At 42.5% G+C, this 27,211-nt stretch overlaps 1 protein-coding gene across 1 annotated transcript in view; it reads left to right on the top strand.

The window, feature by feature from the left end:
• The window catches only part of LOC139577962 (mucin-2-like), a 34,536-nt gene extending 7,638 nt beyond the window's left edge, over positions 1 to 26,898 (top strand). Inside the window, exons 11-43 of the mRNA XM_071405083.1 lie at positions 58 to 124; positions 883 to 1,020; positions 1,745 to 1,909; positions 2,104 to 2,198; positions 2,419 to 2,545; positions 3,158 to 3,413; positions 3,626 to 3,678; positions 3,922 to 4,013; positions 4,097 to 4,248; positions 4,497 to 4,635; positions 4,825 to 4,935; positions 5,579 to 5,758; positions 5,922 to 6,161; positions 6,420 to 6,576; positions 6,959 to 7,087; positions 7,248 to 7,356; positions 12,045 to 12,328; positions 14,151 to 14,398; positions 16,626 to 16,809; positions 17,303 to 17,516; positions 20,201 to 20,376; positions 22,057 to 22,126; positions 22,292 to 22,392; positions 22,527 to 22,558; positions 22,830 to 23,007; positions 23,279 to 23,383; positions 23,730 to 23,770; positions 24,136 to 24,258; positions 24,641 to 24,745; positions 25,272 to 25,400; positions 26,010 to 26,049; positions 26,266 to 26,389; positions 26,688 to 26,898. Coding sequence (XP_071261184.1) covers positions 58 to 124; positions 883 to 1,020; positions 1,745 to 1,909; positions 2,104 to 2,198; positions 2,419 to 2,545; positions 3,158 to 3,413; positions 3,626 to 3,678; positions 3,922 to 4,013; positions 4,097 to 4,248; positions 4,497 to 4,635; positions 4,825 to 4,935; positions 5,579 to 5,758; positions 5,922 to 6,161; positions 6,420 to 6,576; positions 6,959 to 7,087; positions 7,248 to 7,356; positions 12,045 to 12,328; positions 14,151 to 14,398; positions 16,626 to 16,809; positions 17,303 to 17,516; positions 20,201 to 20,376; positions 22,057 to 22,126; positions 22,292 to 22,392; positions 22,527 to 22,558; positions 22,830 to 23,007; positions 23,279 to 23,383; positions 23,730 to 23,770; positions 24,136 to 24,258; positions 24,641 to 24,745; positions 25,272 to 25,400; positions 26,010 to 26,049; positions 26,266 to 26,389; positions 26,688 to 26,898 — 4,575 coding nt within the window. The remainder of the gene's footprint in view (positions 1 to 57; positions 125 to 882; positions 1,021 to 1,744; positions 1,910 to 2,103; positions 2,199 to 2,418; positions 2,546 to 3,157; positions 3,414 to 3,625; positions 3,679 to 3,921; positions 4,014 to 4,096; positions 4,249 to 4,496; positions 4,636 to 4,824; positions 4,936 to 5,578; positions 5,759 to 5,921; positions 6,162 to 6,419; positions 6,577 to 6,958; positions 7,088 to 7,247; positions 7,357 to 12,044; positions 12,329 to 14,150; positions 14,399 to 16,625; positions 16,810 to 17,302; positions 17,517 to 20,200; positions 20,377 to 22,056; positions 22,127 to 22,291; positions 22,393 to 22,526; positions 22,559 to 22,829; positions 23,008 to 23,278; positions 23,384 to 23,729; positions 23,771 to 24,135; positions 24,259 to 24,640; positions 24,746 to 25,271; positions 25,401 to 26,009; positions 26,050 to 26,265; positions 26,390 to 26,687) is intronic.
• Positions 26,899 to 27,211: the final 313 nt, after the last annotated feature.

The raw sequence follows: 27,211 nt of genomic DNA, 5'->3' as shown, positions 1-27,211 counted from the left end.
ATATAGTCTTGTGTTGAATAGGATTAGTTGATCATGGCTCTTGTTTTCATTTTCCAGGCTTTGGTGATTACCGCCGATGGGAAAGTCAGCCACAATGCACAGATCACTCTGCCTTACAACACAGGTGGGACATGGAATAATTAATAAGCAATTATGCCCGAGAGGGTGTGATATATGGCCAATATACCATGGCTAAAGGCTGTTCTTGGGCACGACGCAACTTCCCTTACCAATGGTACATTGGTCATATACTACAATCCCCCAAGGTGCCTTATTGCTATTATAAATTGGTTACCAACGTAATTAGAGCAGTAAAAATAAATGTTTTGTGATACGGTCTGATATACCACATCTGTCAGCCAATCAGCATTGAGGGCCCGAATCACCCAGTATATAATAAAGATTATGTACACTCTTCTATGTTATGATAGTGCAACCAGTAACATATAATGAACATAGAATGAAACATTCGCCTGTATAGATATCAATGGCGTATTTCTATGTATTATTACACTGTACTTCCAAAGCTATTGACACAGTAATAAGTACACTAATGTTTAATGTTAATTTAAAAAAAAGTTTAAATAAAAAATGAATCATATTTAATGGTAATCCCCCCCAACCCCATCCCCCCTTTTCTGTTCCCAGCTGACATTAGTGTACATTGTCCATATTAGGCCTACCTCAGCAGGAGCTCTTTCAGTCTTGTTCCCAGTTGACATTAGTGTACGGTGTCTATATTAGGACTACCTCAGCAGGAGCTCTTTCAGTCTTGTTCCCAGTTGACATTAGTGTACGGTGTCTATATTAGGACTACCTCAGCAGGAGCTCTTTCAGTCTTATTCCCATCTGTCATTAGTCTATTTGTTTGTCTTCCCGTAGCTGACATCAGTGTGTTCAAGCCGTCGTCCTTCCACATGATTCTCCAGACCAGCTTTGGGCTGCAGGTTCAGATCCAGCTGGTCCCTATCATGCAGGTTTATGTCACCCTGGACGAGAGCTACAAGACCAAGACACAAGGTAAGTTAACTCCCAAGTTGTAGGCATATACCTCTGAAGGTGAGCAGATATCAGTTATATACGGAGTTTGAATTCTACTTTATGTAAATGTAAAAAACATTGGTCATCTTAATCATTAAAATTATAAAAACATCAAGAAAGTACAAAAATGGTGTTGATTTCTGTTTGGTGTAGGTTTATACAGTGTTGAATTCTGTTTGGTGTAGATTTATACGGTGTTGAATTCCGTTTGGTGTAGATTTATACGGTGTTGATTTATGTTTGGTGTAGGTTTATACGGTGTTGATTTCTGTTTGGTGTAGATTTATACAGTGTTGATTTCTGTTTGGTGTAGATTTATACGGTGTTGAATTCCGTTTGGTGTAGATTTATACGGTGTTGATTTATGTTTGGTGTAGGTTTATACGGTGTTGATTTCTGTTTGGTGTAGATTTATACAGTGTTGATTTCTGTTTGGTGTAGATTTATACGGTGTTGAATTCCGTTTGGTGTAGATTTATACGGTGTTGATTTATGTTTGGTGTAGGTTTATACGGTGTTGATTTCTGTTTGGTGTAGATTTATACAGTGTTGATTTCTGTTTGGTGTAGATTTATACGGTGTTGAATTCCGTTTGGTGTAGATTTATACGGTGTTGATTTATGTTTGGTGTAGGTTTATACGGTGTTGATTTCTGTTTGGTGTAGGTTTATATGGTGTTGATTTCTGTTTCTATTTCTTCTAGGTCTGTGTGGGAACTTCAACAAGGTTCTTTCTGATGACATGAAGACCCCTCAGGGTATGGTGGAGGGAACAGCCTCTTCATTTGGGAACTCCTGGAAGGCTAATCCTACCTGTAGAGACAGAGAGGAGAGGCTGGACGACCCCTGCTCCCTCAGTGTGGAGAATGGTAAGCCCTCTTCACTAACTCTTTAGTTGAAGGTTAAGCCTTACATAACTCAATGAAAAGCAGAACATAAGCATTTCATAAATGTTTATGTCAACAACCGCAGTATCATGTCGTTGGATCCAAAGCGATGCAGCAAGCAGCAGTTTATACAGTATCAGACATATTTGAACTCTTGCCATCTTCTGTTTACTCAGAGAACTATGCTAAACATTGGTGCTCCATGCTAAGAAGTTCTGACAGCACTTTTGCCAAGTGCCATGCCATAGTAGACCCCGAGCTTTACTACAAGGTAATACATTTTGTATAAATGTAACTGTTACATTTAATAGAGTTACGTCTGGTTTGGAACGCTCACAATTATATCTTGGCTGGTTGTGGTATATGTACACTTTATTACTGTTTTGAATGCTGTTTGTAATACTGTTTGTCATGCGAAAGCTCTGGCCAATGAGATTTGTCTTATATTTATTACGTATGGAACATTTACTTAAACTTGATATTTTCTACAGCGATGCACGTACGCTAGCTGCAACTGTGAGAAGAGTGAAGACTGCCTGTGTGCCGTCTTCTCCTCCTATGTGCGAGACTGTGCTACCAAGGGAGTGGTCCTGTCGGGCTGGAGGGAGAACGTGTGTGGTAAGTGATTTACACTTCTCATGTTTATGTCTTGTCGTATATTAGTGAAAGGAGATGACAGTATAGGACTCTCCTGGCTACCAATGAAAGGTTCACTGAAATTCTGATTAGAATATACGCATTCTGCAAATGGTTCAAATGCCATCGCTAAAAGTATGGGAGACAGGAGACAACCCTGGCAAATTCCACTGTCATTGCAAAGAGTAGGGGAGAAGGGACAACCCTGGCGGATTCCACTGTCATTGCAAAGAGTAGGGGAGAGGGGACAACCCTGCCGGATTCCACTGTCATTGCAAAAAGTAGAGGAGACAGGGGGTAACCCTGACAAATTCCCCAACGTCCCCAGTTGTGAAGGTTTCTAAAAGTTTTTATTGTGGCATCTAGTTTGTATGACAAACGCATTTTTTATTTCCTCTTGGGGAATAAATTAATACCTTGACCAGAGCTAAAAAATTAATTACCGTGTCTTCTCATTGCATCTGATGTCAACTTTAACAACACTTACTTACTTAATCCTCTTCCTTCCTGGAGTAAAATAGAGCCTTTAGTGAAGTGTTCCAACACTGCCAATCTTAACTTTATCCAACACTTTACATATTTCCCTGCAAACAGACAAATACACTGGTAACTGCCCAGCGTCTCAGACCTACTCCGACCAGCTCCAGAGATGTCAGCTGACTTGTAGCTCCCTGGCCAGCAAACGCCAGGGTTGTACCAACGACTTCCTCCCCGTGGATGGTTGCTCCTGCCCGGACGGACTCTACATGGATGATAGGGGCACCTGTGTACCCATGGACAAATGCCCCTGCTTCCACAACGGGGTCCACATCAAGCCTGGGAAGTCCATCAACATTCAGGAGGAGCACTGGTAAGAGACTGTTTCTATCTAATAAAGTGTCTAGCTACCTATTTAAGTGACTACTTACCAACCTACCTACCTACCCATCTACTTATTTACCTAACTTACATACCTACCAAAGCAGCAAATTTGTCATATTACCTGCTAGTATAAAAAGTACACAATCCTGCAATGTTACTCCAATATTAAAATAGCTCTTGATATCATGTGTGTTCTTCTAGTGTCTGCAACAATGGGAAGCTTCACTGCCGTTCCTGGAAAATGCGTTCAGAGAGTAGTAAGTAGCCTTTCTATGTCCATTTGCTATTCATATCCCATTATCCCTTTTGATGTGTACAATATTTTACCTAGACTTGTGTTCAAATACTATATGAGAGATCATTTCAATTACTTGAGTCCAGGACTAGGCTTAATCTGTTTTAAACCGTCCGTAGAAGTATTTGAAAGATAGTATTTGAACCCAGATCTAAATGTGACATCTTATTGTGTAGTAATAATGAAACTGCTTCTGTTACAGCCTGCCAGTCGCCGAAGGTGTTCTTGAACTGTTCCAATGACCTGGGAGTACAGTGTACACGGAGCTGTAGGAACCCAGATTTCATGGACTGTGTGAGTTGACTTGTTGACTTCCATTAGTACCTGACCTAAGGGTTGACTTCTTTATTTAATTCCGTCTCTCTCCTTGACCACAGTTCTCCGCAGAGTGTGAGTCCGGGTGCAAGTGTCCCATGAGTCTGTGGGAGGATGGGAAAGGTATGTGTGTGAAAAAACATGAATGCCCATGCAGCCATGATGGATTCCTCTACGCCCCAGGAAAACAGATCCCAAACGGATGTAACACTTGGTGAGTTATTGCGCTTTTATGGTTATATGTTATTATCTGATATAAAACGATACAATGTGAGGTTATGCGGTATGATATGACGTTATATTATACAATACCATATAAAATAGGAATGGAGATTAAAATGAAATGGAATGAGATTTCATGACACAAGATGAGGGCTTCCTTCATCCTTTCTAGCTAATGTGATCAGGATTGTATTTCAAGAGGATATTTGACTTAGTGTCTCTCATACTGTACACATGTAGCACCTGTAAGAGTGGGAAATGGGAGTGCACAGATAAGAAGTGCCCAGGAACCTGTACTATCTATGGCAGTGGCCATTACAAAACCTTTGATGAGCGCACGTATGGCTTCCAAGGAAAATGTGGCTATGTGGCTGTCCAGGTAATCAATGCTTATCAGGACATTTCAATACAATGCAATACATTTCAATTCAATTGTGATGTGTTTTATACTAAAACATGTGTTTGTATATAAGTACTGCTATTGTCTTCTATATTACCAACTAATCATTTAAATTGCAAAAGTCTCATTTAGTTTCTAAAGTACTCTCTCCCTCTGTCTCTCTTTAAGAACAAATGTGGGAACCGGCCTGTCCAGGACAACTTCATGGTGATCACAGAGAACATACCGTGTGGAACCACAGGCACCACTTGCTCCAAGTCTGTCAGGGTTCAACTGGGGGTAAGACTGGACAAAATACTCACTCTAACAGGCTGGTGGCACCTTCAATGGGAAGGATGGGCTCACAGTAATGGCTGGAACGGAATGGATGGAATGGCATCAAATGCATGACTGGTTTTGATGTGTTTGATACCATTCCATTTACTCCACTCTAGGCTTTATAATGAGCCGTTCTCCTTTCTATATCGGTTGATCATATTGAGAGATCATTTGACATTCATACATACAATAACAATACATAATTTTGTGTTATTTAGCAAATGCTCTTATTCAGAGCGACTTATTCAGAGTGGCAGTACAATTAGTGAATTCAACTAAAGTAGGTAAAATCACCATCACAATCATTGCAAGTAAAACTTTCTTCCAAATAGCCACTAACTGCAAAAATCAGTATGAAATTCAAGCCTTTTTTTTCCTCATAAAAAGCTTTAGAAAGTGTATTGTTTGTCATAGTTTTGCAAAATTCCGGTAACTTTTCCCCAAATTCCCTGTTTTTACAGAAATCATAATTGCACATTTTCTGAAATTACGAGGGAATAAGGAGGAAATCCTTCTGGAAAACCTGGGATTTTGGGGAAAGTTACCAGAATTTTGCAACCCTAATTGTCTGTGAACAGGAAGTGATAAATCCTTATCCTTACAGAGAACAGAGCTGAAACTATCAAAGGGGACCTATGAAGTGGTGAACCCAGGAGTGGACTCTGAGATCCAGTTCCAAGTGAGGACCGTCGGTCTGTACCTGACTGTTGAGTCAGACATCGGGATCGCAGTGCTGTGGGACCGCAAAACTACCGTCCGCATCATCCTGGAGCCACAGCATAGTGTAAGTTTAGTGTTGAAGGGTTAACACATAGAGAACCTGTGATGAAATAGACTCGAAATAGATGAACAAGACATCAGACATCAGTGTGCATTGTGTATTGCTAACAGTGATTGATTTGGTACAGTTCCACTGTGTATGCCTTATCGTTTCTATGTGTCTATAGGGAGCAGTGTGCGGCCTGTGTGGGAACTATAATGGAGACGGCAGAGATGACTTCACCACGCAAGGTCAGCTAGTAGTCAGCAGCCCTGTGGATTTTGCTAACAGCTGGAAAGTGTCAAGCACTTGCCCCGACGCAGAAAGCAACGTGGACCCATGTGGAGCCAGACCCAACCGTCACAACTGGGCTAAGATGCAGTGCAGCATCATCACAGGAAAGACTTTCCAACTGTGCCACAAGAAGGTACAGTGCTACAGCGGATTGCTATGTATATACCATACAATTATAAACCTAGTGAAAGTATCAGACAGAACACTGAAAGACTGGTGGACAGTCAAACATCTGAACCAAAAAATACACCCAAATCGTTTCAAACATTGACTTTCTTGTCATCCTCATGATTTTTATATGTATTTTGAAAAATGCTGTAAGAAACAAAAGAAAACAAAAAAAATACAGTATTAGTGCATCTTGTGTGCTCTTTCTGTATGTGTTTTACAGGTAGACCCTACTCTGTACTTTGAGAACTGTGTGAAAGACTCCTGTGCCTGTGATACTGGTGGAGACTGTGAGTGTTTCTGTACAGCTGTAGCAGCCTACGCCCAGGCCTGCACTGAAGCTGGAGTCTGTGTTGCATGGAGAACACCAGAGATTTGTCGTAAGTACAACACATCTTATGTTCATTATGCTTGTGTCCCAAAGGTCACACACTTCCACTGTTTGACTGTCAGGCTTGGCATTGAAATGATTTGACATGTCTGGTGTAATTTGACTGATTAGAATTTACAATGCTAAGTAAATTATTATGTTGTTGAAAGAACCCAAACTTGGTGACAATGTGAGGATGTGGATCTAAAGTATATTTTAGCTTGTTGGTTTAAACAGATATCTTAATGTGTAACGTTATAGTGGATCACTTTTGACCAGGGAACCTAGGGATCTGATAAAAAGTAATGCACTTCATATGGAATAGGGTGCCACTTGCTGAGGGCATGCAATGTGTATTCAGTGTATGAACCTGTACGTTTTCCCTTTTGTAGCTGTGTTCTGTGACTACTACAACGATCCAGGTGAATGTGAATGGCATTACAGCCCTTGTCACACACCTTGCTACAAGACCTGTCTGAATCTAAATGGGACCTGTGACAACCCTCTTCCCAATCTGGAAGGTGAGGCAGCATGCTATTTGATTTGATTGCCATCAGCCTTGCATGTTTGTTCCATATGCACATGCCCTTCTTTGCAAAATATGAATTTGTTTTTTTATCTCAACTTCATTATATGTAATAACTCGATCAAAACAACTAAATCACAATGTCTTCTTTTTAGGTTGTTACCCACAATGCCCTCCAGATAGGCCAATATTTGATGAAGAGACCGGGGAGTGTGTTGAGGAATGTGTTAATAAAACAACAACACCAACACCAACAACAACACCGTGGACACCAACAACTACCACATTGACAACAGAACCTCCAACAACAACACCAACACCAACACCACCAACAACCACACCAACACCACCATCAACAACACCAATACCACCAACACCACCAACAACCACACCAACACCACCATCAACAACACCAATACCACCACCAACAACAACACCAATACCACCAACAACAACCACACCAATACCACCAACAACAACAACAATACCACCAACAACAACACCAATACCACCAACAACAACAACACCAATACCACCAACAACAACCACACCAATACCACCAACAACAACAACACCAATACCACCAACAACAACAACACCAATACCACCAACAACAACCACACCAATACCAACAACAACCACACCAATACCGACAACAACAACAACAATACCACCAACAACAACACCAATACCACCAACAACAACAACACCAATACCACCAACAACAACAACCACACCAATACCAACAACAACAACAACACCAGCAACAACACCAATACCACCAACAACAACAACCACACCAACACCAACAACAACCACACCAATACCACCAACAACTATCCCCCAGACAACAGAGCCAACAACTACTCCTTGTATTCCTACCTGTGAGTGGTCAGAATGGTATGATGAAGATGATGATAAAGACAAGAGCGACTGGGAAACGTATTGGAATATCACACAGAGTGGAAAAGAAGTGTGTGAAGATCCACAGGATATTGAATGTGTAGCTACAGACTATCCTGATATGAGCTTAGAGGACTATGTAGCTTCGACAGGCCAAGTTGTGGAATGCAATGTTGACTTCGGATTAATATGTGAAGAAAAAAAACAGACTCAGAGACCATTTAAGTGCAAGAACTATAAGATTAGGGTCCTCTGTTGCGTTGAATGTTTATCAACAACATCACCAACACCAACAACCCCACCAACACCAACAACAACAACAACAACACCTTCACCACCAACGACAACAACACCAATACCAACAACAACAACAACACCAATACCACCAACAACAACAACACCACCAACAACAACAACAAGACCAACACCAACAACAACACCTTCACCACCAACAACAACACCACCAACAACAACAACAACACCAATACCAACAACAACAACAACACCAACACCAACAACAACAACACCAACAACTACACAAACACCACAAACAACAACAACAACACCAATACCACCAACAACAACCACACCAATACCACCAACACCACCAACAACACCAGCAACAACACCAATACCACCAACAACAACAACACCAATACCACCAACAACAACATCAACACCAACAACAACAACACCAATACCACCAACATCAACCACACAAATATCAACAAAAACAACCACACCAATACCACCAACAACAACAACCACACTAACAACAACACCAACACCACCGCCAACAACAACACCAACAACAACACCAATACCACCAACAACAACCACACCAATACCACCAACAACCACACCAACAATACCAACAACGACAACACCAAAACCACCACCAACAACAACAACACAGAAACCAACAACACCAAAACCAACAACACCACCAACAACAACACCTTCACCACCAACAACAACAAAACCAACACCACCAACAACAACGACACCAATACCACCAACAACAACAACAACATCAACACCAACAACAACAACACCAATACCACCAACATCAACCACACCAATATCAACAAAAACAACCACACCAATACCACCAACAACAACAACCACACCAATTCCACCAACAACAACGACACCAACAACACCAACAAAAACAACACCAACAACACCACCAACAACAACAACACCAACAACAACACCAATTCCACCAACAACAACGACACCGTCACCACCAACAACAACAACACCAAAACCACCATCAACAACACCAAAACCAACAACAACAACCACACCAACAACAACACCAATACCACCAACAACAACACCAATACCACCAACAACAACCACACCAATACCACCAACAACAACAACAACACCAGCAACAACACCAATACCACCAACATCAACAACACCAAAACCAACAACAACAACCACACCAACACCACCAACAACAACAACACCTTCACCACCAACAACAACCACACCAATACCACCACCAACAACAACAACACCAGCAACAACACCAATACCACCAACATCAACAACACCAAAACCAACAACAACAACCACACCAACACCACCAACAACAACAACACCTTCACCACCAACAACAACCACACCAATACCAACAACAACAACAACACCAGCAACAACACCAATACCACCAACAACAACAACCACACCAACACCAACAACAACCACACCAATACCACCAACAACTATCCCCCAGACAACAGAGCCAACAACTACTCCTTGTATTCCTACCTGTGAGTGGTCAGAATGGTATGATGAAGATGATGATAAAGACAAGAGCGACTGGGAAACGTATTGGAATATCACACAGAGTGGAAAAGAAGTGTGTGAAGATCCACAGGATATTGAATGTGTAGCTACAGACTATCCTAATATGAGCTTAGAGGACTATGTAGCTTCGACAGGCCAAGTTGTGGAGTGCGATGTTGACTTCGGATTAATATGTGAAGAAAAAAAACAGACTCAGAGACCATTTAAGTGCAAGAACTATAAGATTAGGGTCCTCTGTTGCGTTGAATGTTTATCAACAACATCACCAACACCAACAACCCCACCAACACCAACAACAACAACAACAACACCTTCACCACCAACGACAACAACACCAATACCAACAACAACAACAACAACATCAACACCAACAACAACAACACCAACATCAACCACACCAATATCAACAAAAACAACCACACCAATACCACCAACAACAACAACAACCACACCAACACCACCAACAACAACAACACCAATTCCACCAACAACAACGACACCGTCACCACCAACAACAACAACACCAAAACCACCAACATCAACAACACCAAAACCAACAACAACAACCACACCAACAACAACACCAATACCACCAACAACAACGACACCGTCACCACCAACAACAACCACACCAATACCACCAACAACAACACCAATACCACCAACAACAACCACACCAATACCACCAACAACAACAACAACAACAACAACAGCAACAACACCAATACCACCAACATCAACAACACCAAAACCAACAACAACAACCACACCAACACCACCAACAACAACAACACCTTCACCACCAACAACAACCACACCAATACCACCACCAACAACAACAACACCAGCAACAACACCAATACCACCAACATCAACAACACCAATACCAACAACAACAACCACACCAACACCACCAACACCTTCACCACCAACAACAACCACACCAATACCACCAACAACAACAACACCAGCAACAACACCAATACCACCAACAACAACAACAACATCAACACCAACAACAACAACACCAATACCACCAACATCAACCACACCAATATCAACAAAAACAACCACACCAATACCACCAACAACAACAACCACACCAACACCACCAACAACAACAACACCAACAACAACACCAATTCCACCAACAACAACGACACCGTCACCACCAACAACAACTACACCAATATCAACAACACCAACACCACCAACAACAACCACACCAATACCACCAACAACAACAACAACACCAGCAACAACACCAATACCACCAACAACAACATCAACACCAACAACAACAACAACACCAACACCAACAACAACACCAAAACCACCGCCAACAACACCACCAACAACAACCACACCAATACCACCAACAACCACACCAACAATACCAACAACAACAACACCAATACCACCAACAACAACAACACAGAAACCAACAACAACAACACCAATTACTACATCAACAACACCAATACCACCAACAACAACCACACCAATACCACCAACAACAACAACACCAATACCACCAACAACAACAACACCAATACCACCAACAACAACACCAACACCACCAACAACAACAACACCAATTCCACCAACAACAACAACAATTCCACCAACAACAACACCAATTCCACCAACAACAACAACACCAATACCACCAACAACAACCACACCACCACCAACAACAACAACAACACCAACACCACCAACAACAACAACACCAATTCCACCAACAACAACGACACCGTCACCACCAACAACAACAACACCAAAACCACCAACATCAACAACACCAAAACCAACAACAACAACCACACCAACAACAACACCAATACCACCAACAACAACGACACCGTCACCACCAACAACAACCACACCAATACCACCAACAACAACACCAATACCACCAACAACAACCACACCAATACCACCAACAACAACAACAACAACAACAACAGCAACAACACCAATACCACCAACATCAACAACACCAAAACCAACAACAACAACCACACCAACACCACCAACAACAACAACACCTTCACCACCAACAACAACCACACCAATACCACCACCAACAACAACAACACCAGCAACAACACCAATACCACCAACATCAACAACACCAATACCAACAACAACAACCACACCAACACCACCAACACCTTCACCACCAACAACAACCACACCAATACCACCAACAACAACAACACCAGCAACAACACCAATACCACCAACAACAACAACAACATCAACACCAACAACAACAACACCAATACCACCAACATCAACCACACCAATATCAACAAAAACAACCACACCAATACCACCAACAACAACAACCACACCAACACCACCAACAACAACAACACCAACAACAACACCAATTCCACCAACAACAACGACACCGTCACCACCAACAACAACTACACCAATATCAACAACACCAACACCACCAACAACAACCACACCAATACCACCAACAACAACAACAACACCAGCAACAACACCAATACCACCAACAACAACATCAACACCAACAACAACAACAACACCAACACCAACAACAACACCAAAACCACCGCCAACAACACCACCAACAACAACCACACCAATACCACCAACAACCACACCAACAATACCAACAACAACAACACCAATACCACCAACAACAACAACACAGAAACCAACAACAACAACACCAATTACTACATCAACAACACCAATACCACCAACAACAACCACACCAATACCACCAACAACAACAACACCAATACCACCAACAACAACAACACCAATACCACCAACAACAACACCAACACCACCAACAACAACAACACCAATTCCACCAACAACAACAACAATTCCACCAACAACAACACCAATTCCACCAACAACAACAACACCAATACCACCAACAACAACCACACCACCACCAACAACAACAACAACACCAATACCACCAACAACAACAACAACACCAACACCACCAACAACAACAACACCAATTCCACCAACAACAACAACAACACCAACAACAACACCAACAACAACAACACCAATTCCACCAACAACAACCACACCACCACCACCACCAACAACACCACCAACAACAATGACACCACCAACAACAACACCACTAACAACAACACCAATACCACCAACAACAACCACACCACCACCACCACCAACAACAACAACCACACCACCACCACCACCAACTACCACACCACCACCACCAACAACAACAACCACACCACCACCACCACCAACTACCACACCAACACCAACAACAACAACCACACCAACACCACCACCAACTACCACACCAACACCACCACCAACAACCACACCACCACCACCAACTACCCCACCAACACCACCAACAACAACCACACCTAAACCACCAACAACAACAACACCTAAACCACCAACTACAACGGAAGCCATAACTCTAACCACAACCCCAACGACAACAGAAGAATCAACCACAACCCCCAGGACAACTGAAAAACCAACCACAACCACCCCTGTCATAGACACCACAACCACTAAAGCTCCTACAACAACACCTAAACCACCAACTACAACAGAAGCCACAACTCCAATGACATCCACATCACCAACAACCCATGAATCTGTTGTCACTGGTCCTCCAATAACTGTTCCAACACCAGTAACAGGAGGTGTAGACAGTTCAATACCAACCACAACTGGGACACCAACCCCACCACCAATCACTTGTCCTGAGTGGGACAAAGTGGTAAGTACCTCAATATAACCATCACATAATTAACTGGGCTCCCTGAACTTCGATAACACATAGCCAACATTTGATGTCAAAGAGGTCGAAAAGTCCTTTCAGAGACTTATCAATTGATTCCTGTGTGAATTGTGAAAGATCTCTGGTGACGTGTAATTTTCTATTCTCTCGAAAACATCAGCAAAATTAGACTTTCTGGCTGTGCAACTGCACTTTGGCCAGATGCATTGAAAACAACACCATTGAGATCATCCCATACGAATGCCCAGAGCCTGAGCCAATCACATGTACCAATGGCAAGAAACCAGTGCTACAGTGGGATGAGTTCTACTGCTGCCAACACTACGTGTGTGACTGTGAGTTGTGAAAGCTTCTTCTTCTCCTCCTCTGACCTGGTCAAGAAGGTCGATGGCCATGTCCAGTTTCTGTAATAACATACACGTCCTTATCACTAACATTTGGAATAACACTCAATATAAATATTACTTCAGAAAAAAAAATTGTTAACAGAGGATCGTAATGTCTGTCTGCTTTATAACAGTGTTTATTTTCATTACAGGTGTCTGTGAGGGTTGGGGAGACCCCCATTACATCACCTTCGACGGGCTCTTCTACAGCTTCCAAGGGAACTGTACCTATGTGCTGATGGAGGAGATGCGGCCGCGTCACCAATTTAAGATCTACATCGACAATGTCAACTGTGATCCCACCGAGGATGTGTCTTGTCCTCGAGCCATCATCGTGTCCTACCGCTCAACAGTTATAACACTGAAGAATCACAACCTCATTGGAGCTGCTCAGTTGGAGGTAACTTAAGTGGATAAACTGGCTCAGAAATCAATATAAGCAATTAACCTTTCACGAGCCTCTACCCCGGGTCCGGGATCACCCCCCACCCCCCCCACACACTGATTAGCATAGCTAGCATAGCTTCACAAGTAGATAGTAGCATCTAAATATCATTAAATCACAAGTCCAAGACACCAGATGAAAGATACAGATCTTGTGAATAAAGCCACCATTTCAGATTTTTTAAATGTTTTACAGGGAAGACAAAATATGTAAATCTATTAGCTAAACACGTTAGCAAAATACACAATTTCTTTGTCCACCATTTTTTCTCTCCACCAGTAGCTATCACCAATTCGGCTAAACTAAGATATTGATAGCCAATAACCTATAAAAAACCTCATCAGATGACAGTCTGATAACATATTTATGGTATAGGATAGGTTTTGTTAGAAAAAAGTGCATATTTCAGGTAGAAATCACAGTTTACAATTGCACCGACCATCACAACACGACTAGAATTACTATAGAGAGCAACGTGTATGACCAATTTACTCTTAATAAAACATTTCATAAGAATAGACAAAGCATAGCAATGGAAAGACCCAGATCTTGTGATTCCAGACAATATTTCAGATTTTCTAAGCGTTTTACAGCGAAAACACAATAAATCGATAAGTTAGCATACCACATGTGAAAACGTTACCAGAGCATCGATTCAAGCCAAAGAGAGCTATAACGTAATCATCGCCAAAATATATTAATTTTTTCACTAACCTTCTCAGAATTCTTCCGATGACACTCCTGTAACATCATTTTACAACATACATATACAGTTTGTTCGAAAATGTGCATATTTAGCCATACAAAACCGTGGTTACACAATGAAAATACTAGGAAATCAAGCCTCAAAATGTCGGACGTCATCTTTCAGAGTGATCTAGTTTAATCGAAAGCTAATCATATACTTGACTAAAAAATACAGGGTTGACAGGAATCGAAAGACAAATTAGTTCTTAATGCAATCGCTGATTTACATTTCTAAAATTATCCTTACTTTCTTATACAGCGTTCGCCAAGAGAAGCTATAACAAACAAAATGGCGTAATATGCGTTTAAAATATTTCGACAGAACAACGATTTATCATATTAAATATTTCTTACTATGAGGTGATTTTCCATCAGATTCTTGGGCAATGTATCCTTTCTTGGGTCTAATCTTCTTTTGGTCGATAGATGTCCTCTGTCCTTCGAAATATCCACTAACGATCGAACGGGACCCCGAAACGTGCCCAAAGTTTCAGAGTGCACGACAAAGAAATTCCTCAAAATCGCACTAAACGGATATAAATTGCTATAAAACGGTTCAAATTAACTACATTATGATGTTTTTAACAACTATAACGACTAAAAACATGACCGGAGAAATATCACTGTCTAAACAACCATTTGGAAAGAGGCAAGTCCGATGTTCATCTTGCGTAAAACGCGCGAAGGGAAAGGACTGTACTTCCACGTCTTCTTGTTTTATAGTGGCTCTGATTGTGCAATCGACTCCATTCAAAGCGTGATGACGTACTGACACCCAGAGGAAGACGTAGGCAGTGTCGGTTTCTCCATAGCATCTACTGGCACCTTAAAACCGACCCCAGATCAGGGGTAAAAATTTCTGAAATCTGACTCCCTGTCAGGAAAAGTGCTGTAGAAGTAGTTCTGTACCACTCAGAGACAAAATTCCAACGGCTATAGAAACTAGAAAGTGTTTTCTATCCAATAATAACAATAATATGCATATTGTACGATCAAGAATTGAGCACGAGGCAGTTTAATTTGGAGACCAAAAAATGCTAATGCGGAACAGCACCCCCTATAGTTGCAAGAAGGCAATTAAGGCCGTATGTACGTTGAATGGCTGGATTTGGGGCCTAAAGGACTGAAAAAGCATTGGGGGGAAACTTTGAAAATGAAAGACAATTCTCTTCCGTTATTTCATTCTCTGAACTGAATTGTGTATTAGTTCTCAACATCCATAGCTTTCATTGATACAAAATATGAATTTGATGTTCTCCATCAACTTAATTCAACCTGTAATGTCATGATATTAGTAAGTCACCTTGCCTTTCTTTAAGATATCCTGAAGATGGATTGATCTCTCTCTCTCTTCCATACCTTTCTCCTATCCTTTTCTATCCCCCCATCCGTCCGTCTCTCTTTCATCCCTCTCTCCCTGCCATCTGTCTTTCAGGCTCTTATTGATGGAGTTTCCCTGAGACTACCCTTCACACGGCACGGTGTGAAGGTGATGAACTCTGGTATCAACATGGTCTTGGAGATAGCACACCTCCAGGTGGTAGTTACCTTTGGTGTCACTGGCTTCAGCGTCAACCTTCCTTGGCAACACTTTGGCAACAATACACAGGGTCATTGTGGTAAGGACTTAGTTTCATTCATTTGTTGTCCTCAAACTCTGTATCTTGTGCATTTAAACAAACAGCTATAAGAGCTGAGAAATGATTGTGAATCATTTAACTTAAACAGAGAGCGATCACGTGGTATTCTGAGCAAGGTGTGAGAAAGACTAATGGAGTGATCCTTGAATTGATGGAAATCATTTATCCAAGGTTGCAGGTGAACAACTAGCCTGGTCCCAGATCTGTTTGGGTTCTTTATACCAAAACCCTATGGTTGTTGTCAGATATCAAACCTTAGGGTTTGGCAAGACAGCACAAACTGATCAGGGACCAGGCTAGCAAACAGTGGTTTGGTCTTTCCTGTCTGGTGTCTGTGTCTGATATTTTTACTGTATGTGCTGTACTAAATGTGAGAAAGCTCCAACAAAGGTTTCCAATGTATGTATTACTTTTAACAGCTACAAATGTCAAAATAAACGACTTGTACCTGAACTGTATGAATCTCTTTCAGGAACATGTAGCAACAACCAGGCTGATGACTGCATGTTGCCAGGAGGTCAGCTGGTGGAGAACTGTGCTGTGATGGCAGACTACTGGTCAGCCAAGGACATCTCCCAGCCTGACTGCCATGTGCCACCTGGAATCCCCACCAACTCTCCTCTCCCTGAACCCACACAGAAGCCATGCAAGCCAGACTCCTCTGTCTGTGATCTCCTGAAGGACAGGTAAACTTCCCTAAAGGCATAGTGATCTCCTGAAGGACAGGTAAACTTCCCTAAAGGCATAGTGATCTCCTGAAGGACAGGTAAACTTCCCTAAAGGCATAGTGATCTCCTGAAGGACAGGTAAACTTCCCTAAAGGCATAGTGATCTCCTGAAGGACAGGTAAACTTCCCTAAAGGCATAGTGATCTCCTAAAGGACAGGTAAACTTCCCTAAAGGCATAGTGATCTCCTGAAGGACAGGTAAACTTCCCTAAAGGTATAGTGATCTGCTGAAGGACAGGTAAACTTCCCTAAAGGCATAGTGATCTGCTGAAGGACAGGTAAACCTCCCTAAAGGCACTGTGATCTCCTAAAGGACAGGTAAACCTTCCTAAAGGCACTGTGATCTCCCGAAGGGCAGGTAAACCTCCCTAAAGGAATTGTGATCTCCTGAAGGACAGGTAAACCTCCCTAAAGGCACTGTGATCTCCTAAAGGACAGGTAAACCTCCCTAAAGGCACTGTGATCTCCTGAAGGACAGGTAAACCTCCCTAAAGGCACTGTGATCTCCTAAAGGACAGGTAAACCTCCCTAAAGGCACCGTGATCTCCTAAAGTACAGGTAAACCTTCCTAAAGGCACTGTGATCTCCCGAAGGACAGGTAAACCTCCCTAAAGGCACTGTGATCTCCTGAAGGACAGGTAAACCTTCCTAAAGGCACTGTGATCTCCTGAAGGACAGGTAAACCTCCCTAAAGGCACTGTGATCTCCTGAAGGACAGGTACACCTCCCTAAAGGCACTGTGATCTCCTGAAGGACAGGTAAACCTTCCTAAAGGCACTGTGATCTCCTGAAGGACAGGTAAACCTCCCTAAAGGCACTGTGATATCCCAAAGGACAGGTAAACCTCCCTAAAGGCATAGTGATCTCCTGAAGGACAGGTAAACTTCCCTAAAGGCATAGTGATCTCCTAAAGGACAGGTAAACTTCCCTAAAGGCATAGTGATCTGCTGAAGGACAGGTAAACTTCCCTAAAGGCATAGTGATCTCCTGAAGGACAGGTAAACTTCCCTAAAGGCATAGTGATCTCCTGAAGGACAGGTAAACTTCCCTAAAGGCATAGTGATCTCCTGAAGGACAGGTAAACTTCCCTAAAGGCATAGTGATCTCCTGAAGGACAGGTAAACTTCCCTAAAGGCACTGTGATCTCCTGAAGGACAGGTAAACCTCCCTAAAGGCACTGTGATCTCCTGAAGGACTGGTAAACCTCCCTAAAGGCACTGTGATCTCCTGAAGGACAGGTAAACCTCCCTAAAGGCATAGTGATCTCCTGAAGGACAGGTAAACTTCCCTAAAGGAAATGTGATCTCCTGAAGGACAGGTAAACTTCCCTAAAGGCACTGTGATCTCCTGAAGGACAGGTAAACCTCCCTAAAGGCACTGTGATCTCCTGAAGGACTGGTAAACCTCCCTAAAGGCACTGTGATCTCCTGAAGGACAGGTCAACCTTCCTAAAGGCACTGTGATCACCTGAAGGACAGGTAAACCTCCCTAAAGGCACTGTGATCTCCTGAAGGACAGGTAAACCTCCCTAAAGGCACTGTGATCTCCTGAAGGACAGGTCAACCTTCCTAAAGGCACTGTACATGTTCTCTAATAAAATATCATGCTTAGGGTGATCACATTTAAATGACCCAAATGCAGGACTGTGTGGGAATGTTGCCAGCTACTACATTGAACAGTCTGTGCTGATTGGCCAGCTACTCCCTTGAACAGTCTGTCAGGAGTGGCCAGGTACTCCATTGAACAGTCTGTCAAAAGTGGCCAGCTACTCCGTTGAACAGTCTGTCAGGAGTGGCCAGGTACTCCATTGAACAGTCTGTCAAAAGTGGCCAGCTACTCCCTTGAACAGTCTGTCAAAACGGGCCAGCTACTCCGTTGAACAGTCTGTGCTTAGCGGCCAGCTACTCCCTTGAACAGTCTGTCAAAAGGGGCCAGCTACTCCGTTGAACAGTCTGTCAAAAGTGGCCAACTACTCCCTTGAACAGTCTGTCAGGAGTGGCCGGCCATTCCAATGAACAGTCTGTCAAAATTGGCCAGCTACTCCCTTGAACAGTCTGTCAGGAGTGGCCAGCTACTCCCTTGAACAGTCTGTCAAAAGTGGCCAGCTACTCCCTTGAACAGTCTGTCAAAAGGGGCCAGCTACTCCGTTGAACAGTCTGTGCTTAGCGGCCAGCTACTCCCTTGAACAGTCTGTCAAAAGTGGCCAGCTACTCCGTTGAACAGTCTGCCAAAAGGGGCCAGCTACTCCCTTGAACAGTCTGTCAAAAGGGGCCAGCTACTCCCTTGAACAGTCTGTCAAAAGGGGCCAGCTACTCCGTTGAACAGTCTGTCAGGAGGGGCCAGCTACTCCGTTGAACAGTCTGTCAGGAGGGGCCAGGTACTCCGTTGAACAGTCTGTCAAAAGGGGCCAGCTACTCCAATGAACAGTCTGTCAGTAGTTTAAGTAAAGTTAGAAGTCCTGTTGTAACGATCAACAATCTAACTTATCACAGGCTAAATTCTCACATGCAATGATATAGCTCTTTACCTCTAAACTATACACAGAAGTGTGTTTTGTGTCTGACAGAAACATATATGATTCGTACAGTGTATTTGGAAGGTCTGTTTCTCATATACCTTCATCTCTGGTTTTCAATCCACAGCATTTTTGCAGCCTGTCATCCGTTTGTCTCACCTGACAACTTCTACAAGGGCTGTGTCTATGACAGCTGCCACGTGTCCAACCCAGCGGTGGAGTGCACCAGTCTGCAGACATACGCTGCTGCCTGTGCCCAGTTTGGAGTATGCATCTACTGGAGAAACCACACCGAGCTCTGTGGTAGGCTTACTGTACTCGTTGTAAAAATCCAGACTCATCATGTTAAATAGGACTCACCTAATAAGGATAGATAAATAAGTTCACCATTGAAAATATAGGAAGTACAATGTAGATGACCAGGAACCAGGAACTGTGTAGATGAGACCAGGAACAATACTATACTAACACAACTTAGTATGTGTTGTAGATCAGACCAGGAACAATACTATACTAACACAACTTAGTATGTGTTGTAGATCAGACCAGGAACAATACTATACTAACACAACTTAGTATGGGTTGTAGATCAGACCAGGAACAATACTATACTAACACAACTTAGTATGTGTTGTAGATCAGACCAGGAACAATATTATACTAACACAACTTAGTATGTGTTGTAGATCAGACCAGGAACAATACTATACTAACATAACTTAGTATGTGTTGTAGATCAGACCAGGAACAATACTATACTAACACAACTTAGTATGTGTTGCAGATCAGACCAGGAACAATAATATACTAACACAACTTAGTATGTGTTGTAGATCAGACCAGGAACAATACTATACTAACACAACTTAGTATGTGTTGTAGATCAGACCAGGAACAATACTATACTAACACAACTTAGTATGTTTTGTAGATCAGACCAGGAACAATACTATACTAACACAACTTAGTATGTGTTGTAGATCAGACCAGGAACAATACTATACTAACACAACTTAGTATGTGTTGTAGATCAGACCAGGAACAATACTATACTAACACAACTTAGTATGTGTTGTAGATCAGACCAGGAACAATACTATACTAACACAACTTAGTATGTGTTTTAGATCAGACCAGGAACAATAGAGGAGGGGGGGTTCTATTTGTAAATATTAGATTAATGCATTTTTGTATTTGAAGTGATAAATGATGGAGATAGTGGACATCCTTGTCTGGTTCCCCTTTGTAATGTGTATATAGCATGGGGCTTCAGTCCTACAATCAACTGATTGTAAATAATTAGTCAGAACATTTTTCCATGGTGATAACACTTTTTACATTAGCAGTTGTCACAAAGTGCTTATACAGAAACGCAGCCTAAAACCCCAAACAGCAAGCGATTCAGATGTAGAAGCACGGTGGCTTGGAAAAACTCTTTAGAAAGGCTGGAACCTAGGAAGAAACCTAGAGAGGAACCAGAATCTGAGGGGTGGCCAGTACTCTTCTGGTTGTGCTGGGTGGGGATTATAAGAGTACATGGCCATTAAGGCCAGATTGTTCAACAGCAGGTTCGGTAGAGAAAGAAAGAGAGAGAGGGAGAGAGAGAGGGTTGAAACAGCAGGTCCGGGACAAGCACATCCGTTGAACAGGACAGGGTTCCATAGCCGCAGTCACAACAGCAGAAATTGGATCAGCATTACGACCAGGTTGACTGGGGACAGGCACAGCCAGGAGTCGTCAGGCCAGGTAGTCCTGAGGCATGGTCCTTGTGCTCAGGTCCTCTGTGAAGGGAGAGAGAGAGAGATGAATTAGAGGTAGCATACTTAAGATCACACAGGACACCAGAGAAGACAGGAGAATTATACCAGATAGGACAGACTGACCCTAGCCCCCCAGCACATAGACTATTGCAGTATGTATACTGGAGACTGAGACAGAGGGTTCGGGTGTCACTATAGACTGAGTTGAATCTTTCTTCAACAGCTAGCGACTGCCCAGCTGACAAAGTCTACAAGCCCTGCGGTCCTGCAGAACAGCCAACCTGTGATGACAAGTAGGTTTCTATTTAGAGATTGGCTAGCGGCATGTTTTATGTTAACTGAGGTAGACAACGTTATGACTGTCAAATAAGACAAAGAGAAAATACCTACCTACAGTTATAGATAGAGTTGCTGTACATTGGAAATAGGAGTGGTCACTGTAATGTTGTGTTCTACAGTCCAGACGAGTCTAGGATGAACTTCACCACAGAAGGCTGCTTCTGTCCTGATGGGATGAAACTCTTCAACAAGGAATCAGGGATCTGTGTTGATAAGTGTGGTGAGTGTTCCCAGTTACTGCCTTTGGTCCATTTCATGTTGACGATACAGAGAAGATGGTTAGGACTTAACCTTTTCAAGGATGTTTCAGGTCTATGAATGTTCTACTAAATGGTGGTGTTTGTGTTTTTGAAGGATGCATTGACCCTGAAGGTGTTCCGCGAGAGGTAAGTTAGACCTTTTGGTTTCGATTCATCGTTATTTTATTTGACTAATTAATAATAGCCTGTTATCTAGTCCACTGGCTCTGTCATGAATGATACCAGAGGTTTCTATGAGGACCTACTTACAGCGTCCACACAGTATTATCCACATTGTCTGAAACCTAAATGCCCCCCTTATGCCCTATATTTAGCCCCCTATGACCTATTTAGTGCACTACATTTGACCAAACCCATTGATAGAATCACACTCCCTTCTTGTTGTATCTCATCACAGTTCAACGAGAGGTTTGAGTACAAGTGCCAGGATTGCGTTTGTTTGGAGTCCACCAAGGCTGTGACCTGTAAACCCAAGGTCTGCTCCAAACCACCAGTAGAGATATGCACTGGGCCAGGCTTTGTATATGTCAACCAAACCGATCCATCCGATCCATGCTGCTCCAGCCTCGTCTGCCGTAAGGATCTCCCAACACTTTTTCACCTTACATATTATAATCAGATCTATTTCAACAGTATTGTGCCGACCTGAACCGTACTCTGCTGGCTTGGATATGTTCTTTTCACATTGTCCTTTCCAGCACGGTTCCAGGAACTGTGGTGGACGTGTAACCAGGCCAGTGCCGTACAGCTGGGCTCAGCTCAGTCGTGTTGAAAACACACACATAGTGAAGACATGAATCAGCTCATATTATTATGTCCATACTCTGTTATTGTTTCCCCTCCTAGGTTGTGACAGCAGCACTTGCCCACCAACCAACATGAACTGTCCTATTGGGTTCGTGCCAGTGGTTTCAGTCCCGGAGGGAAAATGCTGTCCAGAGCACACATGTGGTAAAGTCTCTTTACCTAGATCTATACTATCTAGACTATCTACATGTGGTATGGTCTCTTTACCTAGATCTATACTATCTAGACTATCTACATGTGGTAAAGTCTCTTTACCTAGATCTATACGATCTAGACTATCTACATGTGGTAAAGTATCTTTGCCTAGATATATACTATCTAGACTATCTACATGTAGTATGGTCTCTTTACCTAGATCTATACTATCTAGACTATCTTGTATTGCTGAGTTTTTATTGCTGAGATAATCTCAGATCTTTTAGACAGTCTCATGGATTGGTTGTCTGTGTCTCTCTCTCAATTGGTTGTGTGTGTCTCTTGTCTCTTCCAGAGCCTAAAAGAGTTTGTCTTCACAAAGGCATTGAATACCTGGTAATGACAAACTGTTCTGCTCTCTCATATGAACTGTTCATTACATAAATAAACACTGTTTATATATACTTGTTTTAATATATTGCAGTACATATACAGTAAATCTCATGCGCTATATGGGTTCATGTCAAATAGTTTCGAAGAGAGTGGGTTTCCTTGTTCCAATGTGTCAGAGAGAGTGGGTTTCCTTGTTCCAATGTGTCAGAGAGAGTGGGTTTCCTTGTTCCACTGTGTTAGAGACTGTGGAAATCCTGGTTCCCCTGTGTTAGATACAGTGGAAATCCTGGTTCCCCTGTGTTAGAGACAGGTGGTATTCTTGTTCCCCTGAAGTAATGTGTCATGTAATGATTTACTTGTTCTTCTAGCCCAGTTCTAAAGTACCAGGATCGGAGTGCCAGGAGTGCACCTGCACCAACAAAGTGGACCCCAAGACTGGTCATTACCAAATTGACTGTGGATTCATGCAATGTGACGAAGATTGTGAAAAGGTAAGAACTGGTATAGCTGCCGTGTCCACTCACATTTCAAATATTTACCAAAAGTTGAAATACCATTGAGTAGCTTAAATTTATTCAGTCAACAAGTTTTTATACTTTAATCGGCTGGTTTCCTAGACCCAGATTAAGTAATTAAGTAAACCTTGTCTGATTCAGAACTGCCGACAGATTAATCCTAGTCCTTGATTTAAAAAAAAATCTCAATTGGAAGTGAGGCATCCGGGCGGTGAGACATCTGTTCTTGAGTTATTCTATTCTATAGAGTCAACTGGGAAGGCTATCGGTTGTATTCACACTTTAATAACATGTATAATTATTATCATTATTATTAGGTGTTGCAGCAAGTCACTCATGTGTTCCTCTTCTCCTGCAGGGATATGAGTACCAGGAGCCAGACTATTCCTCAGATGACTGCTGTGGTAAATGTGTTCAGACCCACTGTGTCCTCCAGATCAATGGGACCAAGCAGTTGTTGAAGGTAGGTAGCGGTTCTGTCAGTTTAACTGTCACAGATTAACTAAGAAGTAGTAAGTAGTTCTCTGATACATATCTATATTGTTGTGTGTGTGTGTGGGGGGGGGACAAGCTTCCCCATAATGTGAGGACAGAGGAGTGCCTGCCCATCTTCCTAAAACCTCTGACACCCTGCCTCTTTAAAGAGTGTCTTAAATAAATCCCAGTCCGCCCCACCCCCTACGATTGTGATATGTTGTTGTCTCACTTAGCTATCTTATGACAAATGCACTAATGTAAAAACGTTTTGGATAAGAGCGTCTGCTAGATGACAAACATTTAATGTCAAGTGTGTGTGTGTGTGTGTGTGTGTGTGTGTATGTGTGTGTGTGTGTGTGTGTGTGTGTGTGTGTGTGTGTGTGTGTGTGTGTGTGTGTGTGTGTGTGTGTGTGTGTGTGTGTGTGTGTGTGTGTGTGTGTGTGTGTGTGTGTGTGTGTGTGTGTGTGTGTGTGTGTGTGTGTGTGTGTGTGTGTGTGTGTGTGTGTGTCCAGCATGGAGATACATGGTCAGCTCCTGGTGACAAGTGCCAGCAGTACAGCTGTGTGAAAAACGGTGATAGTTATCTGACCCAGAGCTCCAACATCCATTGCCCACCCTTCCAGCAGGCCAACTGTCAGCCTGTGAGTACAGTACACTACATAACAAGAACAGAAAGGCCAGCCTGTGAGTACAGTACTCAATATAACAAGAACAGATAGGCCAGCCTGTGAGTACAGTTCTCAACATAACAAGAACAGAAAGGCCAGCCTGTGAGTACAGTACTCAACAATACATGAACAGATAGGCCAGCCTGTGAGTACAGTACACAACATAACAAGAACAGATAGGCCAGCCTGTGAGTACAGTACATAATATAACAAGAACAGATAGGCCAGCCTGTGAGTACAGTACACAACATAACAAGAACAGACAGGCCAGCCTGTGAGTACAGTACACAACATAACAAGAACAGAAAGGCCAGCCTGTGAGTACAGGACACAACATAACAAGAACAGATAGGCCAGCCTGTGAGTACAGTACTCAACATAACAAGAACAGAATGTCCTGCTCACTGCATATGTTCTCGATTGCCAACATTACTGATAATGTTTCGATCCACAATCATTTTCATCAAATCCACAGTACAGTACACACACTATACCAGTTTTCATTTGACAGAAAACTTACTTCACTTATCCTAATATGACATTTATTATGTAAAGAAAGTGTTGTAACTTTTTTCTCCACAGGGTTCAATTCAGACCGCTGCAAACGGCTGCTGTAGAATTTGTAAGTATGAAAGTGAAATATTCAAAACGGTTAACAATTTCATATCAGGATTGGAATATGATCAGATTCATGCATCATAAAACCACTGATATTCCTAATTGATAATGATTGAGAAGGAGAGCCACCTTGTAGTCAGTGGACTCAAACAGGTGCAGCTCTTTTTCATGGTCTTTCCAGACGGAACATGTATAACGGTGTGTCTCCCTCCAATACCAGGTGTGGAGAAGGACAAGGCCTGTAAAATAGGATCCATGAAGAGTTTCATCAACCACAAGAACTGCCAGTCTATTGAGGAGGTGGAGATGCCGTACTGTGAGGGATCCTGCAACACCTTCACCAAGTGAGTGTGGAAACAATGCAAATATCACAACCAAGTGGAGCCTCATAACAGCCACAACACCATGGGGAGGTTTCCACTATCCACTTTAAGCAGAGTGATGGACTGACAATCATTTGAAATGAATCTCTATTGAACATGCTTCTTAATCCAGGACTAGGTTTAATCTGTGTCTGGAACACACCCCCCATATGTGTTTGTGTTTTGTGAAACATGTCATTTGTTGAGGTGTCTTTGTCTCTTGGGGATTAGATGATCTCTTAATCTCTGTGAACACCTCTCTTTCACTCCCGTCCTCCAGGTACTCTGCGATGGCTGCGTCTCTGGACCACTCGTGCGCCTGTTGCCAGGAGTCCCGGTCCAGTAACCGCACGGTGGACCTACAGTGTCTGAATGGAGATGTGGTGCCCTACACCTACCTACACGTGGAGGAGTGTAACTGCAGACACAGCGACTGCCACAGAGCCATTAGGGTGCCTGTCCGTAAGACACGCAGCAACACGCTGGTGTAAATGGGATCCGTACTAATCCAGATGGGACGAGTCCAGCACCAATCCACTCGCTGCTTACTAAAGAAGACCCTGCTTCACATGGCTGTTATTTATCTAATCGCTTTGATTTATATGTAAAATGTAGGTTAAATGATATTTAAAATGTAGAAACTTATGCTTACTTATCTTATTAAAATGCAACCTTTCAAATACTTATGCCCGTTGTTTGTTTTCTTGTAGAAGTCCATGCACCTTGTTTAGGAAAGCTTTGTTTTATTAAGCTGTGAAACCTCTTTAGCCTTCTTCACACTGGCAGTTTTGAAGAGATTCCCCC

The sequence above is a fragment of the Salvelinus alpinus genome, chromosome 6, assembly GCF_045679555.1.
Source record: "Salvelinus alpinus chromosome 6, SLU_Salpinus.1, whole genome shotgun sequence".
NCBI classification, from domain to species: domain Eukaryota; kingdom Metazoa; phylum Chordata; class Actinopteri; order Salmoniformes; family Salmonidae; genus Salvelinus; species Salvelinus alpinus.
This window is presented reverse-complemented; position numbering and strand designations above follow the sequence as displayed.